A 22,378-nucleotide genomic window follows, 5' to 3' on the forward strand; every position below is an offset into this window, starting at 1 on the left:
ATTTGTTTATTTGTGCGTGGGGGATCGCAATAACGGATTAAAAAAACGAAGCCCAAAAAACGCACATTACATAAGATAATCAACTAAAACCGTACGGGCAGAACTATAACAATAATCAGAAGCAAACCCTGTTGCATTTATAAGCAGTTCACGATTTTTCACAAACCAGCTACAGGAAGAACCGAATAAAGCAGCATTGAAACCGGTTTCATTTTATTACAAATCGAATGAAGTGTAACCTATTTCAAACCGTTCGCGCAACTGTCGCACTGCCATCAGCTGTCTATAAATGACAGTTAGAAGTATTGTTTACAAGCATACAAACGAATTTTACCGAAAGTGAACGCAAAAAAGTGATCTCTGATTGAATTCAAACGAAATAGTGCGACTGCTTTATATTTAGCTGAAAAATAACAACCAGATTGTTCGTGAGCTCAAACACCTTAATATTACGCATCATAACTTTTTACAATAAAACTGTTACCATCGCAAAACGCCATGGAAGTGGTTATCCAAAGATTGAAATGTCACCCAAGATGGTTCGAAAAGTGAAGAAATTCACGATGACGTACCAATCAAATAGGTAACGAACTTAAAAATCCGACCGTGTTGAGAGAGCAGCTTCGATTAGTCGAAAGAGGTCCAATTTTGAACATTGTGTTTTCTGACAAAAAGCAGCACCCGCCTAAATTCATGGTTTGGGCCGCTATAACCGCAGGGCGTTCTCCAATCGTTTTCATCGAGCCAGGCTTCAAAATAAATGTGACATAGTATCGGGAAAGTATTTCGGTCGCAAGCCATGGACGTTTCAACAAGACTCGGCACCGGGGATGTCTAAAAACCATCGTTCCAAACTTCATTTCGACCACACAATGGCTCTCGAATTCACCAGATGCGAATTTACGGCCTTTTCGATTGGTTATACTTCGAGTGCCGGACCCTATACTGACATCATCAAATGTGATGAAAATGATTTTTTTTCATATTTGATCCAATTTAATGGATATTTTTGGATTTCGCTGGAACAAAATGTTACTAATATGGACATCCCCTAATTGCCTTTTCTGTTTTGCTTTTTAGGCAATGAAAGATGCAGTGAAAAGACAAATGTGCATCATTCATCGTAGAGTAGAAATCAACATTTTAAGTCCTACAGGATATAAACAGAAGACTGCAAAATTTGGTCAATATGTAACTCGATCAAACTTCGCCGACATAATTTTACTATTGTTTGGCAAAGAATAAATTCTTTCTGCACAAAATTATGAACATTCGTCATTTCTATGTTAATGTGTAGGGGAACATGGGGAGACTTGACCAAGCGCAAAATTCTATTTTCGGCTATGGCGTCTTCTATTCGATTCTTAATTTTTTTTCAAAAATATTTTTATACTTGTTTCGATCCCTTAAGGTAATTTTGAAAGTTTGGAACGAAAAATCCTTTCCTTGCAGAAAATATTACATGATTAATAAATTTGCAATAAATGATGTAATTTTTTATCAAACTTTGTATGGAAATATCTACTCGACTACTAATTACTATTAAAGGACTAATATACCATCTTAATCCTTGTGAAGTAGTGAAATGATTTTACATAAACTGGAACATTGGAATAGTTATTACTAGAATTCGCATGAAATTGAACGCAATAACTAATGTTGGGGTGACTTGACCAAGATTTTATGGGGAGACTTGACCAAGTGGCGATCAGCTGAAGAAAGATACAAAATTCCTAATATTTATTATGCTTTGGTACCTACTGTTAATGTTAATCACGCCATAAAAAAATCCCACCCCAAACATAAGTCTTTATATTTTAAAATTTGTAAGCAAAGTTAGCAATAGTAGAACTGATTTCGTGACGTGTGAACATACAATGCAAGCAGTACAGTTAATCCTTAAAAAGAAATGCATTTAAAAAAAATCAAAATTCATCAAATGCAACTCTTTTATATTTTTTACTGCTACCTAAGGATCTCGACAATAGGGAAAAAAATAATTACAGTATGTTTTATGTCATTATTTTTTGTTATGATTTTTCAAAATTCTCTTGGTCAAGTCTCCCCACGCCTTGGCCAAGTCTCCCCGCAATGGGGAGACTTGACCAGAAAAAAACGATCACAGAAAAACTTTTGTAACTTTTCAAAAATTAAATTAAAAATTCTGCAAAAATCATGAAGACGCGCAATAACTTTGCGCATTATATCTGGATGATTTTTGGGGGATTGAAGGCTTTTTTAGAGATTTATGCAATTTTAGCTGAAAACCTGGTCAAGTCTCCCCATGTTCCCCTACTACTTTACTGAACTACCTATTTAATAAATAAAGAGTCGCAACCAATATCTATCTTTGGTTAATAAATTTAGAAGTTCGTGACACGATCGTCCAATAAAACTAGATTCTTGCCTTTTACAGATTCATCCAGGACACTGAGTGGTCCCCATGCAGCGTTACCTGCGGCGAGGGAATCCGGCGTAAGCCGTTCCGGTGTAAGATCTTCCTTGAGTTTTCCAAACGCGTTGCCATTTTGAATGACTCTCTGTGTCATGCCTACAAACCCCTGGACGAGGTGGAACGATGTGTGATGGAACCGTGCTCGTATTCACACAATTTTGAAGAATCTTACCTAAAGTATGGATAGCTATACTATCCTAATTTGAGCGTGAGATATATTCAATTTTTATTTTCTAGGGACGGCAATCGACAGAACTTAGATGGGATAAAAGTTCAAGCAGCCGTGCCGGGAAAGACCTACTCTTGGCGGGAGGAAGGCTATACCAGCTGTAGTGCATCTTGTTTAGGTGGAGTCGAGGAGCTGATAATCAACTGCATTCGAGACGATACGGGGAAGATCGTTTCTCCGTTTCTTTGTTCACCAGAAACCAAACCGGAAGCTCGGATACGAACCTGTAACGATATTCCATGTCCACCGCGGTGGAATTACTCGGAATTTACACCGTGTTCCAAATCCTGCGGGTTCGGGATTCAAACACGAGAAGTAACTTGCATCCACGAGGTAACGCGAGGTGGTGAGAATACGATGATCGTGCCTAACAGTATGTGCACTACGAAACCCCAACCGGATCGACAGTATTGCAACATTATCGATTGTCCAGTTCGGTGGGAGGTTTCCGATTGGAGCAAATGTTCGAAGTATGTTTTTGGTCAATCTTGATAATTCAAATAATAAAACCGCTATTTTTAGACCTTGTGGAGGAGGCATTAAGGAACGTCGCGTCGAATGCAAACAGATCATGGCACAGGAGCACAAAGTGGAACGACCTGCATCGATGTGTCCCAGCAGTAAGCCTCCAGACAAGAAGCCCTGCAACAGTAAGGCCTGTGCACCCGAAGACCAGAGACCACCAATTGCGGGCACGAATTCTACGTTCATACAGCATGATCCCAAAAAGAATAAAATTACATTGAAAATTGGCGGTGCGGCGACAGTTTTCTTTGGAACGCAAATCAAAATAAAATGTCCAGTGAAACGGTTTAACCGGACCAAGATAAAGTGGAGCAAGGATCAAACACCACTGGTCAAGTCAAAGAAAATCAAAATTTCGAAGAAGGGTGCTTTACGAATTTTGGATGTAACATTTCGCGAAGCAGGCGTGTACACTTGTCACGCCGGATTAAGCCACGCCGATCTCCGACTGGCGGTGAAGCCGAAACCAGGCGGTGTCGATAGCCACAGTGAGGATAATGAAAGCCATCGAGACGGAGCGGATTTGAACGCCCTGAGGGATCACTCATACGTAGTGTCACAGAACGGTGACGACGAAAAAAGGTACGTTTTACTTTCGAGTTTATCTAACGATTATGTATCATTTCGAATCATCCTTTGAGCAGTGGTAGAAGAAACCGTGAACGGACACGAGGGAAGAACCGACAACGACAACCATCTGACACCGTTCAGAATGCCGAGAGCAGTGTGATGGAAGACGAGGTGAGTATAGATGAAAAATCCTATCTCTATTCTGCCAGAATTTAGTCGCCATAGTTGCTTTTGAAATTAACAAACGCTAATAGTAACTAATCATTTCCTTCTTTCACTTTTCCAACAACCAAATATATCTTTTCTTGGTACACTATCCACGTTGACTATCCTGTAAATGCTCCTTCGCCTGGCTTTGACACTAAAACCTCCTCTGGGGCAAATTTGAAATTATACTGCGCCACCAATCGAATTTCCTACCCCCAAGGAGTTGTTGAGATCTCATTCGCAAATGACTGCCTCGGACAGCACGGTGGCTTCCGATGCGGCAGCTGCGTCCAGTTCCGGTACCCGGACGATGCCGATGCCACACTTTCAGCATCTGCTGGCAAGCCTGCAGGTGAGATGGGCAGGTTACCCCGAAATGTCAATTTATATCATGTTTCAATCATGTCTTTTCTGTTAGGACCGATCCTAGGCGGAACTCGGTTTTGTTTCATTAGTTAGTAGTGTTCAACTACAAATACGAGTTGCATATTTAACCTTGAATGTTCGATTTTCCACCGCATGTGAATCTTTCTCCGTACCAAGTGCAAAGTATGTGAGATTTGTTCGATTACCGTTGGGAATTATGAATTGAGTTAAAACGAATATGAAAAATGCATTGTTTATGAAAATCGTCTGCACAAATTAGTCACACGATTAAGATATCCTTATCGCTAAGAAAACAATACTCACATACTTTACTTTTTAGGTATTCACACTTTTAACACTTTTATGCATGGTTGTGTTATGTATATTAACTGCATGAACATTCATATATCTAGTACAGTACTACATTCGAAATCGATAGGAGCGGTGTGATATATGTATCATATGTGAAGTCGTACGTACAAAATGAACACCGTGTAAGCAGCCAGACATCCCTAGTAACAATTGGGGTTTTATGTCACTACAGAAGCCCTTCTTAAAACTTAGAATGCACTTGTAGTGTGCTATAAAACCAGTATTGTTAATTGGGATTCGCTCGCTGCTGATGGAATATCAAAACTGTCACCATAATTTTTTCCATCTTATTTCGCTGACAATGAATTGTCATTTTTTTTTTCATTTTAATATGCTCCAACCTTATTCAAATCGTAAGGGATTATTCATCTGTTATTATTGATTACAATGACAATCTAAGTTGTTGTGAAAAAAGTCCGTTCTTAAATTCATGAAAAATCACGATTTCGTGAACTAAACGATTCACGAAAATCATGACCAAGTCCCTGAAATTATGAATAATGACCCTCATATTCATGAAACTGTGTTTCCAAAAAACTAGTTTGACCCAAAAATATGCATTCGAATGTTTGGTTAGGTTACAGTGGTTGTTCCATGGACATGTTTAGTTTTTGTTTTGATTCTTGTTCATAATGTGATATTTGATTCTTTAACTTACTATCTAATTTAACACGTGGAGAAATGTGGATGTTTTTGCTTTCAGAAGTTTTATGATAATATTTGTAATTACTCATCGCCTTTTGATGACTATTTGATTTTACTCGAAGTAATGTGAAAATATTAACTGATTCAAAAAGGTATGAGTGATTCGCGGTATCTTGTTTTGTGAATTGTGTACTTACAAACACGATTTGTGGGAATCATTGAAAAGTCCACGAATTCATGAATATTTCATAATTTTACAAACTACTTCACGAGAACGAATGGTAAGTTGGACTAACATACTATTACACATTTTACCTATCTCATAGAAAGGATATGCAATAACTCGAACAATCAACGCTTTAACCGATACCCGAAAGGCCAAGTCCCATATACATACCACTCAAATCAGTTCGACGAATTCGACAAATGCTTGTATGTCTATGTATTTTATAACGTCACTCACTTTTCACAGAGATGGGTAGGACGATTTAAACAAAGTTAGGCTCAAAAGAGAGTCGGTTCCGACAGCATGAAGTTAATTTACGCTTGTCCGGAGATGCCGTAAACTCAGGCGATTCGCATTTCTACTGCCAAAAGATCTTGAGTCCTACGGTAGCAGACAAAAAGTTAAGTCGCCGGTAAGCTCGAAGCTTGCATATATGATCCTTCCACGCTTTTCTAAACTTTTTCCCTTCAACTCCTTGCTCTCCCTTGAGTACTATGGCTCTTAATATTGAGAAATATACTTCACCTTCCAGTCCCTTGCTAATTAAAAATGCCGTAACAACTGTTGTCAAAAGAGAGGTGTTGCCATAAGCTACTAATGAATTTTATCTAGATCGAAGTTCTGGTTCTACAGTTATGGGTTGAAGATCGTGGTCACACATCAAGTTCCCACGTAAACCGGATTCATATTGCTATATAAATGATGCCAAATTTCTTAAATATTTTCTAAATGGTTGAGATCTGTGATTCAGGCTCACTGTCTCATAACTAAACCCTATTTAACCCATTTAAGTCTATTTAAGTCTCAAATTAAAGGTATACTGCCAATTAAAGCATAAGAGTCCGATGTAGAAAAACAGTTTTTCGAGAAATACGCTGTTCAAGATTTACATTTTCATTGAGCCATATGAATGGGATACCCATGTATTTTCTTGATATAATCTTTACAATCCTGGTAATTTTTTTGTACATTGTATCAGAAGAAATTCAGCATGCAATCCAGTAGATAGCTGATTTTTAACAGAAAAACCTAGTTTAATCCACCTAATGGTGCGATTGTGTCTTTCTCATTTATCCTAAATATGATTCATTAGCTGGTTATGTTCAATATATTTGTAGAAATGTCAATTACATCATTATTATACTTAGCACCACGACTACCACAAATATCGAAACTGACACACTTTAAATAAAAAAGCATAATATTTAATTAGCCTAATCAGCATGAGTTCAATGCTATCTTCATGTGATCCTATTTTAAAATGCTTTGGGGAATGGGTTTGGAAGTGGAGGGGATGACGGGTTAATAGAGTGAGTGGAGGATGCGTTAGAAATCTTTTATCTTATTTCGGTATGCGATATTGATGTAGGGAATGGAGGTGTGCGGGCGGTCCAAATGGTGGGGAGGAGTGATGGAGGGTGCAGGTGAAAGGGTATGGGGGGAGGGGCAATACAACACTCGACTAGATATTATACCTTGCATTCGAGACTTGGTTTGAGAAAATCGGTTCAGTCATCAACGAAGAATCGATATGATTTTAATTATGGGATATTCCAAGAGCCAGGACTTCCGGAATTGTACATAGTTGACAAACTATTCAAAGAATATGAGTAGCAAACAGTAATTTAGAACTGCGAATCGATGCAATTGAGTGACGATTTCAATAGATTTGTAGCTTCTAAGGTATTACGATTGTAATGGTTTATATTGGAAATTCCAGTTTGACTAATTAACTACTAACCTATAACTTCGAACCCAAAAGTCAGAACCGAATGAAATTCAATAGCAGTCAATAGGATTACGGTGTATTTCATTTGAAATCAAGTTTGTAAAAATCGATCACAAATTCGCTGGGAATTAGGTGTGGTATTATTTTAGGAACTTGGCGAGTCCCCTAAGGAATCAAGAACCGTCATAGGTGGCCAATGTGGTCAAAGTTACTTTAATTGTTCATAAGGGATTTTAACCTGAAAATCCAATTAATTTTTATATTTTAACAACATTCAATTAGCTAGAGATTACTGAGTAGGAAAAGTTAGAGTCATAGTACTCAAGTGAGAGCAAGGATGTAAAGTATACAGATCAGAAAACTAGAAGTAGCAGGGTCATTAGAACAGGCTTAATACCTTACGGGCAAATTAATCTGCTTATGTAAAATGTTGTTACAGTACTGCTGATTTATTTTTATGAAGATCTAACACACGGTGTGGACAAAAACTACTTTTTTCGTTTTCAATTTTCGCCCCTTCTCTGTTCAACCTTAACTTTTGTTTTCTGCTGATGGGGGTCGAGCTTAGGCAGCATAACTACGAACCACTCAAGTCCACCCTGGCAAAGACAGACTTGTTCCTCTTTACCGTGAGAACCGACAAAAGAAAAGCCACATATTCATTACAAGTGGCTAATGTGGCAGACACAGAACTTTTGCTTGCTGGTGCGGATCACCAGTATTCATCCCAGGTTCTTCTGGTTACAGTAGTCGTCGTGATCGAGGACGATGATGGCAATCGGTTTCCGACGCGTGCGCTTTTAGATTCATAATCGGAAAGCAACTTTGTGACTGAGCGATTAAGTCAACGCATGAACGTAACTCGAAATTGAGTGGATTTTTCTATCGTCGGAATCGGACAAGCAGCTACCAAGGTCAAACAAAGCATACGGTCTCGAGTGTCTCAATACTCCTGAGAGTTGAGCTTCCTAATCCTTCCAAAGTTAACGGTTAATCTTCCAACCACCATTATCAACATCGATATGTGGGCAATTCCGGACAATATCCAGTTGGCTGATCCTGCGTTTTTCAAACGTGGTGGATCTTGTACTCGGGGTCGAAGTGTTTTTAGATTTCTTCGAAACCGTAAGGAGAATTTCCCTGGGGAAACAGCTGCCGACTCTTAACCCCTGTGTGTCCGACGCGGTACCCGGGTACCTTTTTAAGTTTCAATTAATTAAATTCCTATGTTTTATCCATAGCTGGAAATTGAAACTTTGTGACATCTTAGAACTTCACTAAGTCAAGCTTTTGGGTTAATAATATTGTTGATATAGTAAGGGTGGGAGTGAGGAGGGGCTCCTGATTTTTTTTACTACGTAACAGGCCGACGTGGGTACCCGGGTACCCACAAAACTAAAATGCCCGTAACTAAGGTAATATCTAACCGATTTCGATACTTTTGGCCGTTTTGGATTCAGGAACTCATCCACTTTTGGACTTGGTAAAAATGAATCGGGTTACTTCATTCGGTTCCCGGGAATCCGGGTTTCCGGAAGCAGGTTCCAGTATTGGGGTACTATTTGTGAACTTCAATGAAATACTAGCAATATGGGTATCAAAAATCTTGGAATTGCATCAGTAGGCTGTATCTCGTGGTTTTGGAACCATTTGGTGATTTGACCCCGGAACGAACATTCCGGAGCAGGTTCCTGTGGGGCCGTGAGTGGCCATTCCATTCCAATTCCATTTTTCAAATTGCCATAGGGTCCCGTAACAATAAAAAACAGACTTCCGAGACAATTTGAAGAGTTTTGATACTCATATTGCTAGTACATTATTAAAATTTACAAATCGTATCCTAGTACTGGAACATTACTCCGGAAAATCCGGATTACCAAAAACCAGATTTATTATTCCGGTTCTATTGTACAGAATTAAAAAGTGGACGAGTTCCTGAATCCAAAATATCTAAAAGTGTCTAAATCGGTTGAGGGAGGCCATAGTTATGAGCATTTCAATTTGTGGGTACCCGGATACCCTCGTTGGCCTGTTAAAGGTGTTTTTTTTGTTAGACACATAACTGTTAATGATTCCGTATTCGGCTAGGTCGTATGCGCAGGATTTTCGGTTTCTAGTCGATCCCTGCACATCAACTACAATATGTCGACAACGGAGGATTTGGAAGCGATGATGTCTCGATTTTGGTCTTGTGAGGAAGTCGAGTCTGGTAACACATTTTCACTGGAACAGAAACGCTGTGAAGAGTTGTTTTTGAACACGGTTAAAAAGGATGAAAGCGGTGGGTACACGGTTAAAAGGGATAAAACCGGCCGGTCTCCCTACCTAAGAAGAAGACGTTATCCCAGCCTAAGGCGAGTCAAGGGACATCGCGATCCGTCATCTTCAGGGAACCGAGCGTAGGTTGGCAAGGGATGAAAATCTACGGAAGCAGTATACTGATTTTATGGAGGACTATCTGCATCTAGATCATATGCGGAAGATCGAAGAAGTTCAGATTCAGTTAAACGGTGGTATTTGCCGAACCATCTAGTGGTAAAAGATTCCAGTACCACTACCAAGGTATGGGTGGTATTCGAAGACTTCTGCAAGACTTCTTCCAGACTATCACAAAACGACGCGTTTCTGGTGGGGCCAGTGATACAGGGGGACCTCCGTTCCATTATTCTACGCAGTCGGACAAAACAAATCATGCTCGTGTTCGACTTGCAAAAGATGTTCCGACAAATCAACGTTTTCCCAGGAGACCGACCGCTGCAATTAGCGCTGGATGAAGAGGAGCGGTATCCACTAGCGGTCAAGGCAGCCATCCGGGACACCTATATGGGTGACGTCTTTCCAGAAGCAGACGAGGTAAAAACTGCAATTAATGTGCGAGCACAGCTAGAAGCAATGACGCCAAGTGGGGAAGTTTCGTTTACTAAATGGAATCGGGGAGGAAAAGCTCGCCATCCGATCATCTGAAGGCATTGTTTTGGATTCAGACCTTCATGGGACTGAATTGGATACCAGTAACCGGTATCTCGAACGGTAGGGAAGGCCTGGAGAAAGTATTATGAACAACTTCCACTGTTCAACGAGATCCGTATCGGCCGCTGTATTATCATTCCAAGCGCGGTATCTATGGAAATCCATTGGCATACGGTGCATGTCTGTATATCAGGAGTGCGAATGCAGCCGGCGAGGTAAAGGTCAGGCTTTTGACCTCAAAATCAAAGGTTGCCCCATTAAAATGTTAGACGATTCCTCGGCTGGAGGAACCAGGATCAAAATGGAGTCACGTACCTGGTATCCAGAATCCTACAGATCCTATTTATCGGGGTATTTCGCCAAACGACATCGTTCTGAATACGTTCTGGTGGCAAGGGCCGAGGTGGTTAGAGAAGGCGGAAGAGCATAGGCCTCTCTTGCCAGATAATCCATCGGCAGACGAGGAAGATGAGAAGAAACGACGCACGATGCTAGCTGAACGGTTTCAACAATCGCTGAATTCATACATTGATAAATTTTATTTACTGCCTCGGTTGATGTTGGATTGTTGTTCGATGTTTTATCTTTTAGACAATGTCTTTCATGATCAAACTGTCACCCCTTGTAACCTCATTATTTTTCATATGTAGTTGGGTTGATCACTGCAAGAATTTTTGCGAATATACTATTTATATTTGAAATATATCGTTATTTATTTATTCATTCTTTTTCGTTTCTTTTCTAATTACTCTGAGCATTCGGCACTCTATGTTTTGCCTTGGAACCAGTTATGCTGATGCTTTTTTCCTGAGCCACGCATTTCAGTCTTCCTTTGACCGGTGAGCTCGCAGTTATGGAAGATGTTGGTCCCTTTTTAATTCATGAAATAATTAGTTAAATTTTTATATAAAAAGCCTTACTTGCGCCTTTTTATTGAGGCGGATGTACAATGCGCACTTTTGCCCTACTAGTCCGTTTTTTAACTTATTTAATTGTTACGAAAATTACGCAACATTTTTCATCAAATCAAATATATGTTGAAGATTTTTAGGGTATTGTAGATTTACAGATCCTGATTTAACCAAAGTTCCCAGGTTCTAGCGCTTGTACCTATGCTTCAAAAAGTCAGATGCGCCCTTTTTTATCCCGCCTTACTCTATGGGCATGATCGAAAGGAAATATGAAGAATCGGGTGACGATGACGACATCTTGAGATGAAACAAAGTGGTATGTGGGAGAGACTAATGAAAGAAAATATCTTCGGCAAATAGACATACGGAAATTGTTGAAGGAAAAAATGGGCATTCTAATTAATAAGCCATTACCCAGCGGAGGCAATTCCAATCATGGCAATACGACAGGAAATTTTTTACTGAATGGAGAACTTATGTCATAAGTGGATACAGAAACAGCAAACACAAATAGTTTTCTTCGTTTACGGACCGTTTTCGGATAATTATTAAACTGCCACGTACGTAAGTCAGTGGTAATACGTAAAAACAGCTAAATATGACAATTGCACCAATATACGAAGGTGTGCTTGACGATAACACGGTAACTAGCTTAATTCCTTGAGAAAGGCGCAATACGTGTAGCCGAAACGTCGGATGATAAGTAAATATTCCGTTTGTTATATATTTCAAAGACTGGAAGCCGAACATAACCCCTATAAAAAGAACTCCACCAACAGTCGTTAGTTTTCTCACAAAATTAACAGCATATGTGGGCCCTTCGCCACACTTGGGTAGGGTACTGGGAAGATTTTCCGCTTCCGAGGTGGATTATAACACGGCTGGGACTAGAATAATAATTCAGCGGCCCTTCGCCACACTACGACGTAGTGCTGGGTAGGTTTTCCGCGGCTCAGACGGAACGAAATACTTTGGAAACTACAACTTGGCGGACCCTTCGTCACTCTCGGGCAGCTTTATTTGAGATTTTGTTTATCTATCTGATCATATTTTAAAAATAGTTGCTGGGTTACACTGACCGTTTTACTTTTAATGCTTTTAATTTTTTTTGGATTTTTTTATACTATCAATTGTGGTCTTTCGAATGCAAAAATAAGAAATCAATTTGACTTGCTCAATTTTGAGATATCAATGTTTGAAAAGGTTGTGTTTTTTGTTAAAAATACTCATAACTCGCTATCTCGAATCTGTCCCTAATGTCACCAATTTTAAAAGATGCCCTTATTGACACAGATTATTTGTTCCGAAAACATGTAAGGTTACCAGTAGTTTGGTCACAAATGTTTTGTTTCTGGATTCGGACCACTGTGCAATATCATCGGCTAGCTGCCTTCGTGTGCAAGAGTGGACAAGGTATTCGTCAATCTCATTCACGTAAAATTTGTAGAGTAAGGAGCTCAGGCATGGGCCCTGGGGAAGGCCCATCTAGCTAAATCGTAATGTAGATAAATCACCATGCGAATAATTAAAGCGCGTTCTGCCGAATTTGTTTTTTGTTGCCTGTAAAACACATGCATTAAAATCAATCGCTTTGCTTCGACCCAGTTGTCGAGGCGAAACAAGATAATTTTCTTGATCAATTTACCCGGACAGCATTATTGCAATCGGTCGTTACTAGTTCGAAAACTGGTTTTCGTAGTTTTTTGATGGCGATATTACTGACGTGTTTCCAGCCGTTTGTCCCACAAACGATTTGTTACAATCAAGAAAGTTATTGAATAAATTCAATAAGCATCTGGCAGATTCTTCAACAACTTGAATTTGATTCTGTGAGGCTCTGGAGCTTTGTAGTTGTACGCTAAGAAAGTAAGTAAGAACTCCACCATCTAAGCTTGAAACGCGATGTCGAAAATCAATAGAGCCAAGAACCCGTACTCTTCCTCCCGAAGAAGCTCTTGTGTGGACTCTATTTTGTCGGATATAACACACGCGAAGCTCTTCCAATCAATATTTCGTGTGAGGTAATTCGAAACATTCATTGTATTTAGTGCCCTTGAACCGTTAGCAATAGTAATTACAATTCGCAGATGGTCGCTGCCATGATGATCAGGAATTGCCTTCCACATTAATTTATACTAAAATATTCAAGGAAAGAAATGCATCTAATGTATTATAGTTTACAGTATTGCAGCGAAAATGCGATCAAGTAGGTTTTCTCCATGGAAACTGTTGAAAAATCTCATATCGACTTCAAGCAAATTGGTTCGGTAGCTGTACTTGTTGGATTTGGTTCAAATTTGAAGCAGACTCTCAAGTTGTGACTAATACCGGCTCAGAGATGGATCGTTGGGCTTTTCAAAAATTCGCTTAGTTTTTTTTTTAATTCTGGGCAGCAACAATATTTGAAACCATAAATGACAAAATTCGATTAAATTTTATTTCTGGCTATGGCGTCAATTGCATTTATTAAATTTATTCTGCAAATATCACAAATCATTTCAGTGAACGAATTAAGCTACTTCCCAAATCTAGGAACGGCACTCAAATTCAGATACAATATTAATTGTGTTTGTAATTGTTCATATGGTATTACCTGCCGCTTGTTTGCACACGTTTATATGGTTTATTTTCCATTTTACCTATGCATAATAGATTAAAAGCGAATCATCTATTTTTATTTTCCTGCTCACTCCTATTGAATGGGATAAGTTTGGTTGAAAAAAAAACAGAACAAAATAGGCAAAATAATGTAATGCACAACATATTGAACGCCAGATTTCGCATCAATATTAATTAGCTGTGGTGCGCAAATGAAGCTATTGTATCTGCGTAGCGTGGATTCAGTTCTGAATTAATGATGCACCGCAAAGAGAAGTAACTAGGCCAAATTCCTGCAGAAGTCGAAAAAACGATTATTATTTTCGTTTGTTTGTCAATTGGAAACTGTTTAATTGGGCTTATTAAAAGTTAACGATTTGGGACAATTTACTTGGTAATTCATGAAAATATTTATTTCGAGAAAGATACGAAACTAACATATTTAATTCATCGTTACTGCACTTATGGCTGCTAGTTGATCTTTTCTAAGGATATTAAATGTTACAGATCCTAAATTTAAGATTGGCTAAAAACTATTTGTACGAATGCTGTTTGGTGAAAAGCTATTAGACCGTATATGTCATTTGGCGAAATATCACTTGGTCGAAAGGACCTTTTGATTAAATGTTAATGGAAGGCGACAATAATATATAAATTTTCAAATTTTCATTTCCACCACAACGTTTGTTACTGAACCTAAACTGTACTGAAAACTTTAACCGCGTTTTTCTCTAAATCACTTTTATTTTTGTTTGGCCGGAAATGTATCTCGATCAAATGATAGATGATCGATCTGAAATGTGCCTAGTATATTCAAAATCGCTTTTTACAGTGATGTAGGATTTTAATTTTGCATCGCATATTTTTCAATGACACGAAAAATCAAAATATTGGAAAAAATCGCTTGTTATCGTTCCAAGAAATCGAAAAAAAACTTCGGTTTTTAACTCATGGTAAAAATTGCAGTAGATTGATTTCCGACCGTGGACCCTTTCCAAAAAATACTCGGCGGGAGGAAAATACTGCACAGCCGCCATCTTGTGATCAAATTCTTGAAAACAATATTTTTAAAATTATAAATCCCATTTGACAGAATTTGAATTCAACTCTTCATTGCATAATGAAATTTTTTTCGAAATATGCCTATTTTATATATTGCTAATATTGCTGATCAACACAATGCGTTGCAACGGGAGAAAATGAGAAAATCAAGCATCATAAAATATTGAAGTGCCGACTTATTTAAGAAAGAAAAATTCATTCAATACTCATGAAATTATGCAGTGATGTTAAAAAATCAGGTGATTACAAAATGTCAAGTTTGAAATATGTGTAAACCTCGAATATTTTAGCAGTATTCCAGAAGACTGTAATCAATCATCGAATTGTAAATATTCAATGACTTTGTTCACAGCGAGGCCAGCATCGATTTTTATAGCATAGGTTTCTGAGACCTCAAAATATTATGCGACGATAACTATAGAACTGAAAAAAGCCACAGAATGTGGCAGAATTTTCCAATTTGACACCACCCTACCACCAGTTTAGTGCCATTTTTTCACTTTCATACTTCATGTGTATTGTGCACACATGTCCGTTCATCGTTGATGTCTAAATTAAAACCATCACCGTGCCTGCCGAGAACAAAGCGGCAACTTTTCTCCCAACCTCCAGTTGGTCAGTCGAATGTTGTTGCTGCTGTACCCACCAACCTATATGAAACGAGGTGGTATCCCTTATCCAGCTCCACCCGTGTTAACACAGTCTCTGTGTGTTGGGTGTAAATTTTTATCGGCTGGTTTTAGCTGTTCGTTCTGTTTTGTTATTTTTTGTTTCATTTTTACAGTTACATGGGTTGAATGGTTTTTATGTTTCGTTGTGCTGTTTCGGCCACTTGTAATAGTTTGATTAATTGATGCGGCTTACTATCTACGATGTGTTTTCATGGTCACTTAGCACTCTTCTCAGAGGTTTCAGAAAAAAAAAACTGTATTACTTTGCGCTGTATATCAGGAAACTTTTATCTCTCAGCTCTTGATTGATAATTTCAGCTGATAATTACAGTTAATCTGAATAGGTACTAGTCAGTTTAGTTCAGAAACACCTTGAAGCTCTACAGTTGAAAATGCGATTATTGTCTGCACACCAAAAAAATCTGAATTTTATCGTTGACATAATTGCAAACATGAAACAATTCATCAAACCGTAATTTACGAAATGACGGAACATTGCCGTGTTCCGTTTAATTTTACATGAAACATATACTTTACATGCGCAATAACATAAAATTACACTTCCTACCATTCAGAACAAACGCTGTATGTGGAGTAAAATTACATGATTTACAAAATTAAACGTCATGTAAAATTAAAATCAAACGTAAAACTAAGTCATTTTTGATGCTCGTATATGTCAGGGTCAGGAGACGTAAATTTACACTATTTTTTCTAGGTGTGTGGGTTTAGTTGTCACAAGGTAGCATAATTCGTTCAATCGTGACTTTGGTAGTATCGAAGCAGATTTCAAAATTGTGGAAGAGTGTAAGGATTTCCGAATCGACTAACATGAATTACCTAGCTTAGTTCACCCCACAATATTGTTTGTTGGGGACGAAACTGTTGAAGTATATGCTTACGTCTACGTTTTGTTCATAGAAAGATTACACAGAAAAAAAATTTTATGTAAAATTTTGCTAACTATACTGCACATAAAGGGAATTCGACCAATTGTGTAAAATTATGCGTGTGATTAATTTTACATTGGCCACAAATCGTGCTATAAATAATTTACTTACGCGTTGGTGACTATACTGACATCAAAAAAATTCCCGTTAAATAATACCAAGACTTGAACCGACAATCATTGACTCACCAAAGACACCCACTTACTGACTGAGCTAAAGCGACACATAACAACGTGACTACAAAGTGACGTACCTACATAAGTTTTGCTTGAGCGGGAACGAACCAAGCGCATTGAGCTGTGGCTCCTGCATGTATGTGTATAACGCAGTTAGTTTTTCTCTCTGATTAACACCGTTTCGTATAAAATCGTATAAAATTAGATTTTTTGACAGAATGTTGAATTAATAGCGCGCAAGTCTCGACCAGAATAATGTAAATTTCCATAGGAACATACAGATTTACATGATTTTCAGGGTTCATTTTATGTTTATGTTTATTACCTTCACCAACAGACCCCTTGGTCACAATGGTGGTAGCTTAAATTAAATACATTTAAAAAAGTCTATATTTTCGCTTTCATCGAATTTATCGTTCGGTTGAAGTCAAAGGCCGTCGCCACACTGTTAAAAATCCACTGGAACCTGGTAATAGCGCTCTGGCGACCGCAGTTGGTTCTCCTGAACGGAACTCTCACAAGAGAGTTATTGTGTAGAGCTCGAACGTGGGCTTGATGCCTAGAGTGTCGAGCTGTATTAATTGACAATGGTTTTCGTAGCTCGGCAGCTAAAATTTTTTTGCCGAAGGAGATGTCGGAGTGCAAATCTTATGAACCGACGTTGGACGGCCTGGAAGCAGAACAATACTCTAGTGTTGAGCGAACCAGTGCGCAATAGAGTGATTTTAAACAGTATACGTCTCAAAAAATTTCCGCTATTCGGAAGATGAACCCAAGCTGTCTTGATACCTTATCCACGATGTATGAAGTATGTGGTTTGAACGTTAGTGCCGAATCTATGATGACTCCGAGATCCTTGACGTGAGAGTGTCTTGGAATGCTCGAGTCGAAGGAATGGTAGTAAAACTCAATCGGATGGCGTTTCTGCGTGAACGTAACGATTGAGCATTTACTCGGGTTTAAAACCATTCTGTTTAGATCACACCACGTACTAAAGCTCTCCAGTTCACTCTGAAGGGAATCGGCATCGGTTTTATCCCGAATTTGCCGAAAATTTTTCTTGTCGTCAGCGAAAGAAAGGCGTGGTCCTTGTAATTTGATATTAACGTCATTAAAGTAGAGGAGGAATATTACTGGACAGAGATGACTTCCTTGTGGGAAGCCGGATGTAGCGAGGAATGGTGCAAATAAACAGTCCTTAATGCTGATTTGGAGTTGCCTTCCATCGAGGTAGGAGCGAAACCAACGCAGAAGTTGTCCATGAATACCCATTTTGTCCAGCTTCGCTATAGCGATATCATGGTTGATTTTATCGAAGGCCGCAGATAGATCCATGAAAATAGCATCGGTTTGCAATCCGTCAGTGAATCAATAGAGTACATATGATCGTTGTCGATCGTTTAGGCATTAAACCGTGTTGGTCGTCTGCAGTGTAGTGTTTGCAGTGAAAGAGAATAGGGTCTAAACAATCAGCTCGAAGAGTTTTGATGCGGCACTTAAGCACGAGATTCCCCGATTATTGTCAAGGTTCGATTTGTTTCCTTTTTTGAACTGGAAACATGTGCGCTGCTTTCCAGCAGGAAGGAAATGTTCCAGTAGTGGATGATAGCACGAAGATTCGACGAAGTGGTTCAACAATCCCGATGAAGCACTTTTTGATAAAAATCGAGCGAATGTCATCTGGGCCCGGGGAACTAGATGCTTTCAGCTTGGAATTTGTTGCAAGAATGGCAGCATTATCGACACAAATTCGGTTAATGGTTCGTCCTAGAGAAGGAGTTAGATTGGCGGTGGCAGCGACTTGTTGTGATGGAAGGCTCTCGTCGGAAAAAAAAGCTTGGAAATTTGTCGGAGAGCAGTTGGCAAATTTCCTTAGTGTCGGAACCTAAAGCTCCATTAAATGACATACAAGATGGTAAGCCGGATTCTTTTCGCTGTTCATTCACATACTTCCAGAACGACTTGGGCTTAGGTTTCATTTGACGCTTGACGTTTCGTTGATGTCTAAAACAAGCACATCTGCTTTGTTGTTTGTATTCTTATGTTTCGTCGTATTGTCTTATGTTTCGAGAATTTTTTAAATGCAGCTCTTTTGGCAGTTTTTAAACGTCCAAGGACGGTTGGTTGCCCGGGAGAGTGTTGATTGGTGCTAAGTGTTCGTTTTGGCACATGACGGTCGATTAGGTAGTTAGAATATTAGAAAACGTCATCGCTGCTTCGTTCGCGTCGTCACCGTTAAGATTTTCGTCCCAGCTTATATCCAACAGCGTTCTAACGATGCTGTCGTAGTCAGCGTTTTAAAAATCGTAGACGTTAGAACTTGAGACGTCTTTAAAATCCACTCCTAGGTTACCATCGTGTACAAGATATAGTGGGGGATGATGACGCACATGCTGGACTTAAGGAGACGGAGCAGTGCTACTGCTGCGTAGTCCCGGGCACTTACAAAGCAGAGGTTCAATGTACGTTCATTCTTGTTGAAAAGTTGCGCTGCTGTAACTGTCCAGAATACAACTGGCATTGTTAATAAGTGCAGATTTTTCGATATCCAATCGTAGAAATCCATTACTTGCCTGGCACCACGTCAAGCCAGGTAAGTTGAAGTCGCCCAGTTTAACAATATCATCAGACGATGCGGCGATCGAGGTGATGAAAGACACGAAGGAAAGATGTACATCGATCAGGCTGGAATCACGAATTCTGTCAGGTGGAAAATACACAACAGACAGGAACATATTGCGTTCGGCAAGTTTCACTGATATCCACACTTGCTCGGAGCTCGCCCACCGGTCATCATTGATCACTCGGGCTGTTTAGGGCATTGCGGTCACAGCGATAGACATCGAATGTTAAACCAAACACTTGGCGGTACAGAGTACGGTTTTCGAGCCACAGCTCGGTCAAGGCGATGACATCACAACAGCAGCCCGTGGTCGCGAACAAATAGCTGTCCGATGATGTACTTAAGCCACCAACATTCTGGTAGTAAACCTCGATGTTGTTGGAGGAAGGATAAGGTTCAGCACAGAGCGAAGCCATATTGCCGTTTTGAGCGCTTTGGAACGTTCTTTCATTAATCTCACAAATAGTACCGGAGCGACTGACGATCGTTTGGTCGACCATGGTGGGGAATTCGAGGTATTCCGAATCAACTGCGTCGCCACCCAGAAAACGACGATCGTCGTCGGCGAGATACATGGTTGACATCTGGTCACAAGTTGTCGGAGCAAAAGGCAAATTTCTGAAGCGAAGAGTGTATCAGCGCTTGAAGTGTTCGGATCAGATGTATACTTGCCATTTGTGGCTGGCTGGAAGACTCTTTCACCCATCCCACACACAGGACCGAGACGACTGATGATCGCTGGCTGCAATTGCTCGACTGTGGCGGCGGGATTGAGGGCTTCCACAGTGCCAACTGCGGTGCGTCCCAGTATGCGTTGAAGCCCGATAGTGCGATGCGGAGAGCAGGAACGGGACAGTAGTAGCTTACGGCAAGAGTCAGACGGTAAGCTAGAAGCGTGAATCAGTTCAACCGTTGTATCGTTACAATTACTTGCCTAGAAAGGTGGTCTGGAAGACTCTTTCTCCACCCACACATACAGGACCGGGACGACTGCTGAACGCTGGCGGCAAAGGCTCGACTGTAGTGGGGGGTCGAGGGCATCTGCGTTGCGTCCCAATATGTGATAGGCATCGACACTCCTTCACAATGGTGGTGTAGCTTGGTATAGTGGCATTGCTAATAGTTGCGGAGCCCTCTGCAGGACCATTGATGGTCCGTGTTGCATTAGATAAGGACATGATTCTTCTACAGGCAGAGGAACATCAGACGGCGAGCACCAAATGTTCTGGGTATGACTATCCTCAAATTCCCTGAACAGTATGCCTTATGGCCATGTCTGAACTGCATCACGGTACTTGGGGTGAACTCCAACTTTTAAGGATATGAAGTTCAAAGTACTAACTTCTATGCCTTTTTTAACAAGCGGAATAACCTTTATCTCCTCGTTACAATTTAGTCCTTCTTTGGACATTTTTTCGACAGTCTCCTTGCTAACGCTGGGATGAAAGCGGGAAAGATACAGCCAGAGCAACGGTGCGGGAGGTGGAACCGTAACAATGTTGCTATTATCGTTTTCAACCGCCAACCGCCAACAAGAATATTGCTCAGATCAGGGCTATCCTCGCGACGTTTCAGGGGTGGTCGAGAGGTACCGAAATTTGACCGGACTGGAGTAGCTGTTGAAACCTTTCTAGCGAGGCGCGAAATTCGCTGGTTATTTTGGATAACTCGGCCTTTAGTTCAGCATACACGTCATCCGTTTTCCCAGCGAAAGCAGCGATAACACATCCAAGCGAAGAAACGGTGTCGCGAATGCGAGCAAACTTCATCAGCTTGACACATTCATTGCACATCCAAAATAAATTTGGGTTTTCCGCAAGTTTTTTCAAGAACGGTTTGTTTGCCACACTGCACCACATTTTTGCAAAAGCCCATACGTTCAATAAAGTCGTCGTCCGATTTGAGGGTTTTCGCGCAGTAATCGCTTGCCATAATGCGTACCGATCTGAGAATGCGAAGAATGAAATATAGATGACGCTGCGTTCGGTGGAATGTTTTGGTGGTCACCTGATTGCGTTCTTCGCTGGTTTTTTTTCGCATCACAAAAACAAACAGAAGACACTTTTAAACTGCACAATAACATTGGTAAAACAAGATTCCTAGTCACTTAATACGATAAACAACGATAAAACTTCACCGGAATTGCGGTAATTCAGAAATACTAGGCAATCAGGAAGCAGGCACTCTAGAAGCATCAAAAAGAAGTGAAATCGTAAGCAGAAATAAGGCAAACATGGATTTTCACGCAAAAATAAGCTGACCTAAGCGTTGTACAACACCTTACCAGTAGTGTTAAGAGGAAGGTAGTGCATTTGACCTTGACTATGAAATTAATAAAACGAAGATGGAAAAAGATTAGTAATATATTTTATTTGATTCCTTAAAAATTTGAAAACGAGCGGTTGAATTGGTTAATTTTGACTAACCGTATCTTCTGATGCAATTCCGAACACCCTTTATATAATAAAAATAAACTATCTACGCCATTATTTACGTATGATGTTCGAATACCACTTTCCCAAAAAAAAAACCCAATTCATTTCATTTACGCAGCCTTCAAACTATTGCCTGGTTGTTGCCTGATTGTTATTAACTGCTTTCCTCATTTGAATTTGTTAGTGAGTGGACAGTGCGTAAAAAACACAAACACGATATTATACCTCAAATTTTCTTTTATCCCATCTTTTTTGATACATTACTACCACCCTCACCGAACTAAATACACATGGACACAAATAGGTAATTTCCTTTAATTAAGTTTCCGTTTGTTTTCCGCCCCAATTCGCCTCCATCATACCGTGCATTGTTTGTGTTATCTTCGGACCAGTTCCCATCACAAAATGATGACTCGCGAAATCGACTGATTGGTAAACTATGAAAATAAAAAAAAAAACGATTCTTTGGCAATCACACAGAGGAATTAGGTTTTGACTCACTCTACATATTCCATTCATTGTAATTTCGGTATGGTGATAGCTGTTTATTTTGACAAATCAAGCACCACTGTTGAAAACGAAAAAAAACAATGATTGGCACTTGAAATTGATCCACCGCACATAGCTGTAAACATTTGGAAATGCATACAGTCTGTGA

At 39.7% G+C, this 22,378-nt stretch overlaps 1 protein-coding gene across 2 annotated transcripts in view; it reads left to right on the plus strand.

Moving 5' to 3' along the window:
- Nucleotides 1–22,378, plus strand: part of LOC131682127 (protein madd-4) — a 789,972-nt gene that overhangs the window by 743,322 nt on the left and 24,272 nt on the right. Inside the window, exons 11-15 of one of the 2 annotated variants that reach the window (XM_058963362.1) lie at nt 2,417–2,632; nt 2,693–3,154; nt 3,207–3,791; nt 3,854–3,950; nt 4,207–4,338. In XM_058963362.1, the coding sequence (XP_058819345.1) occupies nt 2,417–2,632; nt 2,693–3,154; nt 3,207–3,791; nt 3,854–3,950; nt 4,207–4,338 (1,492 nt within the window). The remainder of the gene's footprint in view (nt 1–2,416; nt 2,633–2,692; nt 3,155–3,206; nt 3,792–3,853; nt 3,951–4,206; nt 4,339–22,378) is intronic. The other variant, XM_058963363.1, reaches the window with a different exon arrangement.

The sequence above is a fragment of the Topomyia yanbarensis genome, chromosome 2, assembly GCF_030247195.1.
Source record: "Topomyia yanbarensis strain Yona2022 chromosome 2, ASM3024719v1, whole genome shotgun sequence".
In the NCBI taxonomy this organism is placed as follows: domain Eukaryota; kingdom Metazoa; phylum Arthropoda; class Insecta; order Diptera; family Culicidae; genus Topomyia; species Topomyia yanbarensis.